We start from the raw sequence: 17,773 nt of genomic DNA on the forward strand, positions 1-17,773 counted from the left end.
CAAAAATTACAACCAAGTCTACAAAGGATAAATCCTAGTAATCTACACCCTTTGTGACTGCTGTTCGGTGGGAGATTTATGTTCTAAACACAATGCATGTGAGATATAATGTAACCGTTACAGTAACTTCACACTGATAATAAAAGTATTTACACCCTATGAGTGGTTGGGTGGCACAGTGGATAGTGCAACTCATTTCACGTCCTAGCCTTTCACCAAGGCGGCTGGGGTTTGAATCCCCGGTTGTACATAAAAAGGTATGGGGTCACCTTCTTGACTATGTGGGGTTTTTCCAGGTCCTCCAGTTTCCTCCCACATTAAGACCCCCGGTGTGCTAACATCTGGGCCAAAAATACTGATATATATATGTAAGTTGAATAACTTGTTTCATAATTGTTGTAAACAAACTTTTTTAACATCTACGTTTGGTCTTCTAACCTTCCCCCCCCCCCCCCTTCCCTGCAACTAAAAGCATTTCTGTTTGGTCTTCTAAGCTCCATCCCCTTACCCCAACATACTAAGAAAAATATTGGAAGGCTATCTTAAAGATTCAGTGTATATTACCTGATTGAAAATACATGTTTAGCAAATTAAAATTCTAGCAAATATCACTTGTTAGGAATGGCTGTAGGTACTGCAAGTACTCACAATTTTTTTTTCTCCAAATATTTCTTAATTTTCATTAACAGTAAAAACCTTGTTTGTACTTAAATAATAAAAAATAGAACTTATTAATAATCGCTATTATCAGCTGTCTGTTGCCAATAAATTAACTCCAGGGATGTTTTCCGTGGGAAAATTGTCCGTAATAGAACTAGAATCGGCGATATCGCTGAAGTTTTCCTTCTTGTATTGTCCTAGTTTGAATTTGCAGCATATCAGATCTGTTACAAAACCAGCCAGGGAGTGCATTATACCTGAAAATACACAAACATACGATCCAGCTAATCAATGAGAACATTTTGTAATACACGTACCTTTATTATTCAACAAAGATGTATGGTAAAGAACTACTGCATTTCGGGAAATTTGCACCCAGTCAAACTTTTGCCCTTCACCCACAGGCACTAGCCTCATCTTGTGTCAATATACCTATAATAGTGCCTCGTCTGTCAATTTACCTATATATTATAGGTGTATTGACAGACGAGGCTAGTGCCTGTGCTTCACCAGAATAATCCATAAGCACCTAGTATTAATTTCGCACTACACTTATTATTAATATGCATTGTTTACTAGTGTTCGCTCTCATGATAAATTTCGTTACGGCAGGCGAAAAAAGGGTGAAAATTAAACTGCAGTGAACATTTACCGGTATACACTACTAACATACAGACATGCAGATGATCACGGATAATAATTTGTGAACCACTTTGAGACGACCTATGAATTATGTTGTGACAAAGCGGTATATAAAATCCTAAAATTATTATTATTATTATGACACAAACATTAACAACAGCAAAAAGATGGAGTTCATCTGAAAAGATCGGGCCATTCCAAACAACTATGGACTTACAAAAGGGAAACTGCAATAAACTAACTATGTATTATGTAATATGTCCGACATGTTTAAGAAAATTATTCTTCCATACAGAATGAACTCACCTGATACAGAAAATATTCCTCCAACAATACCAATTAATCGTATGAGAAACTGTCCAAATGGTCGGTGAACTTCTCGTACACGAATTTTCAGAGAGTTGAGATCATACTTCACGAATATCCCTGGCACTCCATGGCTCCCTGAGGAATGGTTAATGCTTCGATTCTAGACATAAGTAACAGAAAAAGTGTGAACTAAACACTTTGATAGTGACACCAACACGATTATGTTTTGCGACCACAACGAAAAAGTAACACTTAAGGATAAATTCAGATTGATAATGAACCAAACTAGTACCGTATCTATCCAGCAATAAGCCCACCCATATCTATTACAGTTCAGTAGAAATACAACATACCAACAATTGCTATTTCACTGTATAATAAAAAGCCCACCTCCACCCATATCTATTACAGTTCAGTAGAAATACTATATACCAACAATTGCTATTTCACTGTATAGTAAAAAGCCCAATATTAAATTATTTTGAGCCGTCTGGGCTTATTGCAGGATAAATTCTGTACTGATATCCATTGACAATTAAGTTACTAACTTAGTGAGAATCACGGTAACCTTCGACATACTGTACAACAGGAAACTTTTGTCTAGTCAAATTTCCTCTCTTCACCAGAAAATTCAATATTCATCAAGTGTTAATTTCACCCTTTACATTAAAAGTCACGCTACCACAATAGGTACAATATTAATTTTGACATTTTTTTCGTGATATTTAAAAATCCAGATCTCTGATCTAGAATTTTTCTTGATTCTTGTCAAAGACTATCTATGATGGTTCATTTTCAGGAAAAGTTTTGATTCTAAGTAATATGTTTTAAAAATAGAACGCCAAACTTGCAGTGAGATTTTGTCTGTTTTTTGGCCATGATGAGTAACCCAAATTGGTACACCCCATCACAGGTTATAAACTTGTTTTTATTTCTCCTAATTGATGTGCAGATTACAACAAAATGTATTGCTTTATGAATAACATACTGAACTACAATTGTGTATATACACTTTCATATTATCTGATTATAATGACCAGAAATCAACATCTAAACATGCTTATAAATAATCCTCAAAACCCTCAAAAATTTATTCGACATGTCATTTTTTCTGGTTTTCTGACGAGTTTACCCTAAAGTCATGTTATACTCTTAAAATGTCGCTGAAAACAACACTATTTCATGGAAATGCTGATTATTATTTCTATTGCTATGCCATAGGAGGAAACTACACCAATTTGATTTTAAAGTACTTTTCAAAACATTTTCTGACTGTGTATCTATCGGGACAGCATACCAATTGTGGTAGCTTGACATCAATGGTACTTTGTGTACTAATATTTGCTGTTATGATAAATTTTGCCCTATTTACTGTATGAAAAAAAGTGCACTGCATCAAATCGAAATATTCCCAGTACACAGTTTTACTTACCCGATGTGAAACGGCATACTGGTAGGTGTCAACATTGGCCGCGTATGTTCTAACTTCTGTCGGCACTATCTGCATAAAGTACTGGTACATATAGAAGTCTGAAAGAAAACAGAAAGTTAACATACAAAACAGGAAGTTAACATATAGAACAGGAAGTTAACATATAAAAAAGAAAGTTAACATACAAAACAGGAAGGTAACATTTAAAATAGGAAGTGAACATATAAAACAGGAAGTTAATGTACAAAATCAGGAAGTTAACATATAGAACAGGAAGTTAAAGTACAAAACAGAAAGTTAACATAAAAAACAGGAAGGTAACATTTAAAATAGGAAGTTAACATACAAAACAGGAAGTTAACGTACAAAACAGAAAGTTAACATACAAAACAGGAAGGTAACGTACAAAACAGGAAGGTAACATTTAAAGTAGGAAGTTAACATATAAAACAGGAAGTTAACGTACAAAACAGGAAGTTAAGGAACAGAAACGGAAGATAATGTCGTTTTTCGTTATTCAAAGGGCCATAACTCCACAAAATGGGGTCCGCTGAAAGTGGTCATCATACTTGGCCAAGCCCTTAAGGCTTTTAACCCTGGTACCAAGTTTGAAAAAAAATGGTTAAAATTTGTTGTAGTTATTGCACAGAAACAAAGCGCGGCAGATAATGATGTTTTTTCATTATTCAAGTGACCATTACTCCGACAAATGGGGTCCCCTGAAAGTGGTCATCGAATTTGGCCGAGTCCTTAAGGCATTTAACCCTGTGACCAAGTTTGAAGAAAATTGGTTAACATTTGTTGTAGTTATTGCATGGATACGAGGGTGACAGACAGAGACAGACAGACGGACAAACCCAAATTAATATCTCCCCGTTTCGGTGAAAGCGGGGGATAATGAGAAGTTAACATAAGCTTTGAATAATATAGCACACCAAGGTGGACGGGTAACATGTTCGATGAACAAAAACGATAGGGGTTACCAGCTTAGTCATATTCATGACCCCATTTTTACATCCAATAAGGGGCTGAACGGATAAACATGCTACCCGTCCCCCTGACTACCTGCTGTATTAGAGTGCAATTGGGCAATATGTCTATCATTTTTGACAGCTGACTTAACTGATTTGGCCTTCTGTGGCTTAGTGAGTTGTTTTCAGCGGTTTAGAGTCGAGACACCGGTCATTGACACTCTTTGCTTGACGAAAGGAAACAGCATTTTCGAAAGTTTTGAAATTTTGTGTTCAAAACAAACTTAGCCTTTACATGACATGACTTACTGTCTGGGGTAACATTCTCCTCTCCGTCCAGGGGGTTGATCACTCCATTGACAGGTTCACCAAATGAGAAATGGTCAATTCTGTGAGAGAAGTTGTAATCTATGAACAAAACAAAAACAAAAGTTCAAGTAGACCATCACAGTAGTGAGATAACATAACAGAACTGTCGAAATAATAACATTTTTAGTCATAAATCATTTTTAGTCATAAATTTAATATTTCTGGCTATAGATTTTAAGTTCAATTTGAAAAAGAACATTAGAGATAAAAATACTTGTTGGTGCTAAAGCATCTCGAGAAAATATCAGAACTGCTCATAACAAGATCAATATTTTAGAACTAAAATAGTTATTACAGAACTGAAAACAATAATACTCATTTAACTCATTCACCCCCTGAAATGTCATAATGAACTATTCCAACCTTTGAATTGGAAGAGTTTAAAATTGCGCCATAATGAAAGTCACAAGAAATGTGTAACAAAGTTGACAAAGTTACCCTGGTCGTGTATCTGTGTACAGTAACAGCTGTTTCATACCGTTTCCTGTTTACATTTCGACTAATTTCAGTGGATCAACTAATAACATTCTTAAAGTGTTGCATCATCTCCTGAATGTAGTTTTTTCTATGAAATATCCTGATAAAAGATGAGTAAATAACAACTACTTTGATTTAGCTTAACATAGTTGTTTATAACAATGATTTTTTTGATTGGTGTGAAACCAAACCATTGCATAAGGCGAAACATTTGTTCAGAAATATATTTGGAGCTAGATGGTTTGCAATGCAGACAACAACAAGTGTAAACCACAGAATAAATTACCGTAGGTAATAAACATGGAACAAGCTTATTTTTACCCACAAATCCACTAAAATCAGTGGAAGCATAAACACGAAACAGGACTAAACATCCGTTGTCCTACACAGCTACACGACAGCGGTAAAAAGTTACGCTGCATAAAATCATGACACGAAAGTGTCTTTTTTCAGAACAATAGCATGTGTCAAGCTTGGTAAGGACAGATTTATCTTTTCTCGAGCAGAGGAAATGCACATTTAAGTGTGGGAGAAAGCTTACATCTGTTACTATTATTTCAGAGGTAGGAGTACGTGTGAACTTTTCAATGTGGTACAAGTACAATTAATTCTGGTACTAAAACTAACCTGTATTTCTCTCCTCTCCACAGCAGTGAGACAACTGATAACCTATATCTTATACTCCTCTTTACTTACACACTTACTTTTAGCAAGTGTTCTGTTTTCTATCAATTCATAAGACTTTGTAAGCTTACCTGTTTTCTTTACTCAAATACTAAGAAGTAAACTTACCTGCTTCTATTCTTATCTTTGTCAAACAAGAAGTGCCCATAAGCTGACTTTTTTTTCTTTGCCTACCTGTTTTTTTCTTTTCTTTACTAAAATACTACGAAGTAAGCTTACCTTATTTTTCCTTTGTTTACCTGCTTTTTTCTTTTCTTTACTCAAACACTAAGAAGTCAGCTTACCTTTTTGTTTGCCTACCAGCATTTTGGCCTTTTCTTCACTAAAAATCTAGGAAGTAAGCTTACCTATTCTTAACTCTCTTACTCAAAAATTAATAGCTTCCCTTTTTTTCTTCTTTTCCTATACTAATATATATACCAAGATGTAAGCTTACCTTTTCATAACTCACTTACTCAAAAGTTAATAGCTTACCTGTTTTTCTCCTTTTCCTATACTAATATATATACCAAGATGAAAGCTTACTTGCTATCTTTTCATTCCTTTACCCACATGCTCATAAAAAGCTTACCTGCTTTCTTGACGTTTCTTTAATCACATGCTCAAAAGCTAAATTTTTTCAGTTTTCTTCACTCAAATAGTGGAAGTGTGCATGATTTTTTCACTTTTTTTACTCAAATACTAAAGAGTAAGTTTGCTTGCTTTATTTACTTTTTTTTCAACTCACATTCCAAGAAGTAAAACTTACCTGCATTTTCAACAAAGGCTGCTACGTGGGTGTGCCGCCCCATGTGGGGGATGTTTCTGGACAGAGAGATAACAGTATGTAACTATGGTAACTTATAAAAGGTCAAAGGTCGTCAAGATCAGTCCTGAACAGCTTCACACTATACAATTGATTTCAATCATAGCTGTAAGAAACACGTCTGATAACAAATGAAATAATTTGATGTGCTTCTTGACATTTTTTTTATCTCATGTAATTTAATCATACACAGAGGAAATTTGTTAGTCCCTGTTCAAGTAGCTTACGATATCGACATACAATGTACCTACTGGAAGGTAAGCCTGGGTTACATTCGTGTATCCCGGTTGAAACGGATCAGGTGATGCAGAAATATTCCACAATAAACTATCACACTTGGACCGAACTATAGGCGGAGCTAAAAAATGCAGTTTCGGAGAACTAATAACAATATATCAAGAATAAAATGTCCTTCTTCACGCATCCACTAAATTATATAACATATCTTAAAATGAACATGTGGCTTGACCTTGTTTTATATAAAAGAAAAAAAATTAGCAATAGTCAGCATTTTAGTTTCGGTCAGGCACGTCTGGACCCCTCGATGTACACGTGCCGAATATTCCTGAGGTCAGCCTCGGTTCAGATCTGTGCCTGTCGTTTTCTCTCTAGGTTCAACCATTTCAACGCGAAAGGGGCCCAGTATTGTTGTAAGCCAGACACTATGGTATATGCATTACGTTTATAAGGTACATTTCTTCAAGGTGAGTCAGTCAAGTAGGAAGAAAAATGTTTCGTGTTTTCAATGTGAGCCTGTCTTGCAATAAGCAAGATGTATTCTATGCGAGCTAATCTTGTAGTAGACCATACAACATGGTAGATATTCAAGAAATGTTAAAAAGAAAACAGAAACTTGTTGGACTAATTAACCTCCTCTGTATACTAAATTCTGCATTTGTCTTACAGATTTGGTTCTTTGTGTTTTACATCCTATTAATCCTTTCACCACTGTAGACCATAATGGACTCATCCAGATCAATGCATGGTAGAGTCTACTAAAGTTACATGGGGTTGAAGGGTTAACAGCTATGCTAATGCATTTAAGGATGTGCCAGGTTTTGGTGGTGAAGGAAAACCAGATTGCCTGGAGAAAAACCTCCGACCTGTGGCCAGTACCTGGAGACTGCCCCAAATAGGCCTCGATCCCGCGACCCAGTGGTGGATGACTGAGTGATCACAGACGACCGGTCAGAAGCCTTAACTACACACTGGGTCACAAAAAAATGTATCATTATATAGTGTAAAGCTGTAAATTAACCCTTTTACCACTGTAGACCATAATGGACTCAACCATATCAATGCATGGTAGAGTCTACTAAAGTTACATAGGAGTGAAAGGGTTAGACTTGACATAATCTTTTATTATTTAAATACAATGTTGCCCCGTGAACCAAACAACCACACCATTCCATGCAGATATTACTTGGATAATAGCCAGCTGTGGGCCTCAATCTACCCTCTTCGGCCCCTTACCAGAGTTCTTAATCATCATGGATATGTGAGCATGTCCTCGTGGTATCATCGGCACCGACCTGGAGGTCAAAAGGTCATTAAACATCACCAACCCATGCACAGCATAAGTATAAATTACATACAATGCATTTTGCGGTAAAACAGGTCTTGAGAGACTATCTTCCTATACAAAACACTGGTAAATATCATAATTTCTTAAAATTTTACATACCGGCACTGTAAATACAGGTTCCCTATTGAGTGATGGTTGGTGAGCATGTTTAACTCCAGTTAGTTAATTCGTACATGAGGTTTACCAACTGTTTTTTACAATTTGAAAATTTATCAAGTGTTTTTTTTACAGTTTGAAAATTTACTAACAATATAATTGCCAACCCTCCCTATTTAGGAGGGAGATTCCTGATTTTGGACCCTTACATTTAGTGTTTTCAAAGAGTGAATTTGCTTAACAGTGCCTATATTGTAAAATCTAATGATTTCATCTGAGAGAATAACTCAAAATATGTCAGTTGAAAGGGTTATTCTCTCAGATGAAATCATTAGATCTAATGATTTCATCTGAGAGAATAACTCAAAATATGTCAGTTGAAAGGGTTATTTTGTCTCTAGGGGGTGTATGCACACATTTTATCTACGTTTTAAATTTGAGCATGCAGAATCTCCCCCCTGGAAATTTCAAAAAGATGGCAAGTATGTAACAAGAGTTCGATTGTGATAATCAACCATCAGAAGTTTAGAGACCCTTTTCTCCCGGAATATACAGGTGTTTAATGTTGAAAACGACATGTTTATCTTGGGAATACATTATTCCTGTTTCTGACCAGTGAAACAACTGCCATGAACTATGAAGTCACAATGGAAGATGTGAGTTTTAATTAGTTAACTCATTCACCCTGAAGACACATTTGAACTCTTACAATTCAAAGGTTGGAATAGTTCATGAAGAAATTTCAGGGGTGAATGAGTTAACAGCAGTGAGGATGGCCTCTCAAAACATATTTGATTAGAATATACCTCCACCATGGCATGCAAACCTATGTGCATTCAAGGCTCAATTTCATAAAAATGTGTTATCATACATATAACGGATTTTCAAAATCAGTTTTACGGCAAGATTATAATTAAAAGAAAAAGAAATCCATTGAAAAAGCATTTCCTCACCTATTTTTAGCCATTACAATATCTAAAGATTTATGAAATTGGTCCGAGAATAATTTAAAATTGACATTAATATTTGAATCTGAAGGAAAGGAAACCAAGACATTTTACGGCAATTTACAGGAAATGCTGGCCAGGTCTTTTCAATACTTGTGAGCTTAAACATTTTTTAAAGACTCAAATATAATACATGCATATCTATCACCAACAAATTGTGGACACCAATGCAATCACCATTTGACAGACATGTACAAGTGATATTAATATTGCTACCCTGTATCGAACACCGTGCCACAAACACATGTGATGTTGACTTATCAGCTTGGTCATACAAACATACAATACAGTTAATATTTCATGTATTCAGCAAAATAAATTTTAAAAAACACTTAAAAATAGAAAATATTAAACATTATGCTTCCAGTAAACTAGAAAATGTCTACAAAAGACATGAATGCCCCCTTTGTATTAAGTTTGCTGAAAATCTATAAAAGAATGGGCAACACTATAATTATATATATAACTTTATGTGAAATTTAAAAGCTCAAATTTCAAGATGGACACCTGTCACCTATCTTGGTTTACCGATCAGTCCCAGAATTTACCATTTAAATTAAATTTGGATGGTGAACGGAGCGAAATCAGGATGAAATGTTTACATAGAGCTGCGAGGACTTTTGACAAGGTAAAGTGTCGCGGAGACTACTACATCATTAACTTTAAATATAAAATTTGGTGAGGACTCGCTGTTCTTACTTTCCTGCTGTAATGTGAAAATTTCCAGCCACTTTGTTGACCTCCAAGGATCCATGAACTCGGCAGGCATCCGGTTGACCCACTGGGTTGTCATCCCTGAAAACGATACAGCAACTTTTTTCATCACAACACTAACTGGCAAAATCATGCAAGCAGTGTAACAGTTTGTTACAGAAAATCACATGATTTTCGCATATACAGTAAAACTTCTATATAATGCCCCTCGTGTGATATGTACAGTAAAATCTCGATATAATGCCCCTCGTGTGATATATACAGTAAAACCTCGATATAGTGCCCCTCGTGTTATATGTACAGTAAAACCTCGATATAATGCCCTCGTGTAATATATACAGTAAAACCTCGATATAGTGCCCCTCGTGTGATATATACAGTAAAACTTCTATATAATGCCCCTCGTGTGATATATAAAGCAAAACCTCAATATAATGCCCCTCGTGTGATATATACAGTAAAACTTCTATATAATGCCCCTCGTGTGATATATAAAGCAAAACCTCAATATAATGCCCCTCGTGTGATATATACAGTAAAACTTCTATATAATGCCCCTCGTGTGATATATAAAGCAAAACCTCAATATAATGCCCCTCGTGTGATATATACAGTAAAACTTCTATATAATGCCCCTCGTGTGATATATAAAGCAAAACCTCAATATAATGCCCCTCGTGTGATATATACAGTAAAACCTCGATATAATGCCCCTCGTGTGATATATACAGTAAAACCTCGATATAATGCCCCTTATTTGATATGTACAGTAAAACCTCGGTATAGTGCCCCTCGTGTGATATATAAAGCAAAACCTCGATATAATGCCCCTCGTGTGATATATACAGTAAAACCTCGATATAATGTCCCTTATTTGATATGTACAGTAAAACCTCGATATAATGCCCCTCGTGTGATATATACAGTAAAACCGCGATATAATGCCCCTCGTGTGATATATACAGTAAAACCTCAATATAATGCCCCTCGTGTGATATATACAGTAAAACCTCGATATAATGCCCCTCGTGTGATATATACAGTAAAACCTCCATATAGTGCCCCTCGTGTGATATATACAGTAAAACCTCGATATAATGCCCCTTATTTGATATGTACAGTAAAACCTCGATATAGTGCCCCACGTGTGATATGTACAGTAAAACCTCGATATAATGCCCCTCGTGTGATGTATACAGTAAAACCTCGATATAATGCCCCTCGTGTGATGTATACAGTAAAACCTCGATATAATGCCCCTCGTGTGATATATACAGTAAAACCTTGATATATTGCCCCTTATTTGATATGTACAGTAAAACCTCGATATAATGCCCCTCGTGTGATATATACAGTAAAACCTTGATATATTGCCCCTTATTTGATATGTACAGTAAAACCTCGATATAGTGCTCCTCGTGTGATATGTACATTAAAACCTCGATATAATGCCCCTTGTTTCATTTGCCACCTCGTTTATCGTCAACATATTTAATGTCCCTTTTTAAGAAAAACTTTATACATTTCCCTCAATTTATCACCAAACATCTTATAATGTCAAAAATTCTCTGAACAAATGGTGGCAGTATAACATGGTTTTACTGTACTTATTTTCTGCAATTGTTCTTCCAACAAAATGTTAGCAAAAATGTTAATTCACACAAGGTGCAACGAATGATATCCACTATACATACATGTACTTTAATTTGCTCAGCTTTCCTTTCGAAGAATTAAAACAAAATATGTATCTCAGGAAATGTAAATAAGAGGCCCAGAGGACCTGTATTGCTCACCTGGATTATTGAACAATTATGGGAAAATAAACTCAATAAAAGTACTTTTGTAAATATTTCCATATATTGAGTCTCCTTGGCTTAAGAATGTTTGAGACTAAATGAAACTTTATGCTGCTCTATCCCAGCATGCTACTGGTCAAATATCATCACCCAGGGCCTCCTGGTATCACAGAAGAAGTTGTTTAATGATATTTAAAAGTAGGTCAAGGTCATTTATTTGGGGAAACTTTGTAGCACTCTGTCTCAGGTACCTACTGACCAAGTATCATTGCTCTGGGCCTCCTGGTTATTCAGAAGAAGTTGCTTAAAGGTTTTTACATATTTAACCCCTGTGACCTTGAAAGTAGGTCAAGGTAATTTATTTGAGGAAACTGTATAGCACTTCATGCCATGTACTGACTGGCCAAGTAGCATTGCTCTAGGCCTCCTGGTTATTCATAAGAAGTTGTTTTAAAGGTTTTGACATATTTTACCCCTGTGACCTTGAAAGTTAGTCAAGGTCATTTATTTCAATTAAATTTATAGCACTTTGTCCCAGGTACATTGTGGCCAAATAGCATGGCCCTAGGTCCTCCAGTTCTTAAGAAGAAGTCATTCAAAGAAAAGAAAGACCTGACAGATGATGGATGGACGATGGACAACACACCATACCATAAGCTCAACTGTCACTTCATGACAAATGTGTTTATAATGTATACTTTACAGTAGCCTAATGGTGAAGAAGACACATTTAACAGAAAATACCTATACAGATACAATATCACTATAGCTGGTATTCATGGATCACATCCTGGATACTCCAGAGGTTCGCAACTTACCTCGGTGGCATGCCCTGTTTGTAGACAGCCGAGATGCCAGACATCCACAGAAGCTCTTGTATAGCATGATATTCCTCCCTCAGGTAGGCATTAATCTCCTGCACCACATCCTGGTATTGACGTTGTCGTGGGGTCAGTTCAAAGATGGCCTTGTCTAAGGTCAACTGTCCAAACATGTTGGTGTCTTGTCCGGTCATGTCAACCACATCCGCTCCAATCACTGCAAGACAAACATTTCATAGCAGCAACCACCATATAGTAAAAAGACGGACATTTGTCTTTTGGCAGAGATTTTAGAAAAAAAATCAAATGAAGTTATGTTTGGTTTAGTATTGTTTAACGTCCTATCAACAACTAGTCATTTAAGGACGGCCTCCCCTGTGTGCAAGATACATGCGTGTAGTGTTAGCGTGTGTGTTTCGGGAGGCTGCGATATGTTCGTGTTTGTCTCCTTGTGATAGCACGGAACTGATACCAACTTTATAGAGCTATCTTACTGAAACATACTGTCAAAGACACCCAGCATGACACCCCACCCGCTCACATTATACTGACATTGGGCGAACCAGTTGTCCCACTCAATCATGTATGTACATAATACATATGAAAACTAGAAATTTTATTTTTTTGTACAAAGCATGTGTGTCCTCTTATAAGCCAATATATGTATATGTTTTGTACCTGTTTGACCTTTGAACTACATTACATGCACAGCACTTCAAACTTTTGATTCCTTGATTGGCTGATACAGGTATGCGCCATGTTTTATCAAGATACTTCAATGGTTTATAATTTACAGCTCTTGTAATATTAAACAGACCAATGGAAACCTACGCATGAAATTTGAGAATAATCTGCCAAATACTTCTTGAGAAATAGCAATAACAAACTTTAAATGTCAAAATCAAAGATATCCGTCTAATGGATTGGCATACAGCCATCTTGCTTTTCCCATTGGTCTCAAAATGAACCATGCACAACTAATATAAGTACAAAGGAAACGATCACATAAAGTTTGCATAATAGTTCATGGTAAATATTGATTACAAGAATTGTTTCAGGGCTGCAGACAGAAGTTGATCTGAATAGCCCACTATCTGATGAAGGTGGGCTAGTAAATATAATTTCTTTATAAATATACAAACATACACATATTTATCACATAATGTACTGTGTTATCCAGTGAATATACCCATGTCATATTCTTTGCGTATTAACCCATGCAATATGACCTATCAGCCCTGTGATTGAATGTAAGTTCCAATTGTGACGTCACGCCTAGGACAAGTACATGACGCCACAGACTTACGCACTGGAGCCAAAATGACGGCTTTTTACATTTCAAGGTTGCATGAAAATTGTTGTTTTACACGAGTAAATGCCACAAATCCTGATCACATGATAAAAAGGATATTACACTCGTTTTCATTTTATATGAAATCTATGAAACTCGTCACAAATTTTTCGTTTTAGCTCGCCAGAGGCTCGCTTAATTTAAAAATTCTTAGACTCGTTTCATAAATCTCATATGAAAATATATAGTATGGTGGAGAAAGAAAAAAAAAATCTTCAAAAAGGGAGGGTAGATGGAAATCTATTGAAAATGGACATATTAAATACTTACAGACATTTTGTCATCATGTCAACTAGCCTGAGATTATCTTTCTTGCAAAATAATATTGTGAATTTATATATAAATATAGGATCCAAAGAACAAATCCAACAATTACATCTAAGTTTGGGGCTTCAAAAACTTAAGAGTCTATTAATTGAAAGCCGTGATGTGTTTGCCATGTTTACAGATTGTATCAAACAACTTGGACTTACTCTGACAAGGCATTGCTACAGTCATATCAATGTTGATTTTCAGTTTTCTGAAAAAAAAAAAAAAAAAAGATTAATTAAAAACATAGGGTGTAACTTCCTATCAACAGCTAAGGTCAGTTAGGGACGTTCCTCAAATAAATAATTAAGAAACGGCTTAAAAATACTTTATCATGCATAATAATATTGTAAGCATTTACAGCAAGACTTTTACACATTAATTGTCCATGTTTCATTTCCCAACTTATTTACTGTAAATATATTTTGATGTCCCCTTTCTTTATCCTTGGTCCCAGGGGGAAATTGGACTTATATATAAATGCTTATTTACGATTAAAGTGTGATTTTCCCTGGGACAGAAGATGCTTTTATTTCATTTCAACAACTCCTATAAAATTTGTAATTTTCTATCTCTCTATCTATCATCAAATGCTTCATAACAACAAGGTAAATAGTGGCAATATAATGAAGCATTTCTGTACAACCGGTCTAAATCAGTCTTTTTCTTAAACCCGTAAAGATTGGAGGAAGAGCTCACATTCCTAGACCAAACAAGATTATATCCAGAGTACTGCAGGGGTAAAACAATATTTGATACACATCATGCTGCATTATCTAAACTTATTCACTCCTGAGGACACATTTGAACTCTTCCAATTCAAAGGTTGGAATAGTTCATTATGAAATTTCAGGGGTGAACGAGTTAAACATTATTTAATACATCTCATACCATGTAGCATCATCTTTGACTCATTCATTGTGTACTAGTAACAAACTGACATACTTTGAATTTTTCTGATGCATTCTTGTAACAAAACATATGAAAATACTGAAAGGTAACAAGAAGAAACTGCATTTGTACTATATTACTCAAGTCAGTAGTGAGCTTTCACCAGAGATCAAACCTGCAACCCAAAACTTCCTAGTCATATGCTCTACCACTGAGCTAAAGGGTATTCCCTCTAGCTTGAAGCTAGAAGGTGACCGTAATCCTATGTACAATTAAAATCTGCCACACTACTCCCCCCTTTTTAAAAGTGTTCGCCCTCGCACACCACAACAACCCAGGTTCTAACTCCCTGTCACTACAGGGAGAGCCTCAGACACGATTTGTAACAGGAAAGTAAGTAGTGTGCTTCCACCAGGGATCAAGCCCGCGATCCCAGACTTCCTCGTCGTACACTCTACCACTGAGCTAAAGGAAAATTCCCTGTAGTGCGAAGCTAAAAGGCAACCGTAATCCAACATACAGTTAAAATCTGCCACAAAAGAATGGTTTGCTGAAAACATGACATTACCCGTCAGCATCTGTATCGACTTCGTAGTCAAATTTGAGCTGTGTGGATGCATAGTAGGCCACTTCTGACATCACTAAGATAGCAATGAGGATAAAGACCACGATGGAAACTGGAAATTACAGAAACATAATTAAAACATACCCAATTTACATGTTTAACAGAGGTAAGAATTCCAAGACAAGCATTTTGAAATTTCCTTGAGTTCTAAATTTCCTTACGTTCTCAAGTAATAGGTCATGAGAAAGCAACAAATGTATTTTAAAATTGTTCAAAGTTTTTCCTGTTCATCGTAAAGCTGAGAATTAGTAAATCAATTTTTTAACTTGAGACGAAAAATCTTGCATCTGCAAATTTTTTGTTCCAACAGTATCAACATGAAATAAATTCTGCAAAAACATATTTGGTTCAAGATTCTACTTGATTATATCAATTGTATCCAACAATTATCTGATAAATATAAGATCTTAACTATGTTCAAATTGCAGTTAGGAAATACATGCACATAACATCCACAAATAGTAGGTATACCTCCCCCTCCTGTCGGTGTTGTTTTCTTGTAGTCATCTGGGACTTTTGGAAAGGCATCAAACTCCTTCACAACTTTCAAAGCCTGTTTCTGGTTAAGGGCATTCAGTCTTCGCATTATGGCATTTGTTCTTGATTGCAATGGCTGTATAAAGAAAATACAAATGCTTTTCAATAATTTCTATTTAATTATATTATTATTAAAATTGTATTATTTTTATCAAAATTATTTCACTGAATGGCTTTATAATTGTATCGGGACCAGAAAAATGCATGGTCAGACCCATTAGCTTCATTCAGTACCTATGAATAGGATATTTCAGTACTTTTTTTAAAGATGAGAAATTCTGAAGAATTTTAAAATTTTCCCCTATTTCAGTTAAAAATCCCCCACTTGTAACTAAATTACTACCATATGAATATCTGTCTTGATTTGTTTTTATTTTGCACCAGTTCCACGTCTGAATGATTTATTTCCTTTTCCCTGTATTCATGTTAATTGTCACTACTAATTAACTGATATTTTATGACAGTTTACTGTTACAGCTTGCCCTGTTTTCAGTATACAATATCATAAAAGTCACACAAAAGCCTTTATTCTAATGCAATACCGGTGGTCAATTTGTCATGTCTATAATGAACAGTGAGAAACAAAAATTAATGATGTCATTTATGCCCCCCTCTCATACTCGCCCCCTGGCTACGGCCTGTATGTGGCCACCCTTCCTTTCGGCGGGTCATGCACAAATTTTTCCCTTATTTCAAAAAGGATACTAACTTTCTGTTCCTGCATTAATCCCTGGGGGTTAATTGAAGTTCCTATAATGACATGCTAAAGCAATCGGAAAGCTACGGTCACTAGAGGCAAATATAAATTTAGACAAATTTCCTCATGCTAATATATAATTTAGACAAATTTCCTCAAACAAAGATTTTTACAAATATTCATTCTTTCCAAAAAATATATCAGGCTGGAATAATCTATCGGAATGAATTGCATGACCCCTTCCCTTGAATCCTTCAAAAGTGGTATCTCCACCTTAACATCTGAAGGAGCCACATCGACTTATTAATTTAAATAATAAAGCCACTGGCACTGTACTTTTTTTTCCTGGACATTTTTACCGCCCCATTTTTACGCTCCTTTCTACCTACTTTTGGAAGAACATATTCTTTTACAGTTTGGTTGAAAAATAATATACGGAATCAACGTTACTTATTGTAAGGATATGTGTTGTGACATTTGCCAAAATATGACAAATCGTAAGGTGACCATTTTCTTCACACAAAAAGTCACAATGTATGAAATTAGAATTTAGAAACAAAAATGTTTGCTTGTCTGCCGACATGGCAATCCGTTCTTTACCTCACGCTTTACTTTAATTTGTATCCTGATACTTTGATGCGGTGAGTATAGAAACACAACGACTTATCATCTAGCATACGTTACCTGACTTGTTTGCTGTATTAAATCAGTTGTTTTGCATTATATGTATGAGCAGGTGAAATCTAAAGTAACTGTGATGTGGACAGGAAACTACAGTTGAAACAATAAATTTCGACCGGAACAACATTTTCCGGATTTCTTCATCGTTAAGAAAATCTATCATTATATTTTAACCAACTCCTATCAGGTTTACCTAAATGGGTGAGGAAAACGGTCGGATTATATTGATGATAATATAGAAGAACATAAATGGCGCAACTAAATCGGAGGCAACCGAGCAAAGTCGGTGTAGGAGACAAAAAGGGCCCAATATC

General features: G+C 35.6%; 1 protein-coding gene across 3 annotated transcripts; it reads right to left on the reverse strand.

Annotated features, from left to right (window-relative positions):
- Positions 1–303: 303 nt before the first annotated feature.
- Positions 304–17,546, reverse strand: LOC110455242 (endoplasmic reticulum-Golgi intermediate compartment protein 2-like). 3 transcript variants are annotated; one of them, XM_021505242.1, is made up of 11 exons: positions 17,463–17,546; positions 16,016–16,151; positions 15,488–15,596; positions 14,193–14,239; positions 12,366–12,585; positions 9,737–9,832; positions 7,823–7,881; positions 4,324–4,422; positions 3,044–3,141; positions 1,609–1,771; positions 304–917 (listed from the first exon to the last, which is right to left on the reverse strand). In XM_021505242.1, exons 2-11 carry the CDS (start codon positions 16,128–16,130, stop codon positions 748–750), a joined length of 1,176 nt encoding a protein of 391 aa, XP_021360917.1. In that variant the 5' UTR covers positions 16,131–16,151; positions 17,463–17,546; the 3' UTR covers positions 304–747. The 3 variants fall into 3 exon arrangements, with proteins under 3 accessions (XP_021360917.1, XP_021360918.1, XP_021360916.1); XM_021505243.1 differs by lacking the exon at positions 7,823–7,881 and adding an exon at positions 6,293–6,348 and having other exon boundaries at positions 16,016–16,157; XM_021505241.1 differs by having other exon boundaries at positions 16,016–16,157.
- Positions 17,547–17,773: the final 227 nt, after the last annotated feature.

Source organism: Mizuhopecten yessoensis, unplaced genomic scaffold (assembly GCF_002113885.1).
Source record: "Mizuhopecten yessoensis strain PY_sf001 unplaced genomic scaffold, ASM211388v2 scaffold8183, whole genome shotgun sequence".
Taxonomy (NCBI): Eukaryota; Metazoa; Mollusca; class Bivalvia; order Pectinida; family Pectinidae; genus Mizuhopecten; species Mizuhopecten yessoensis.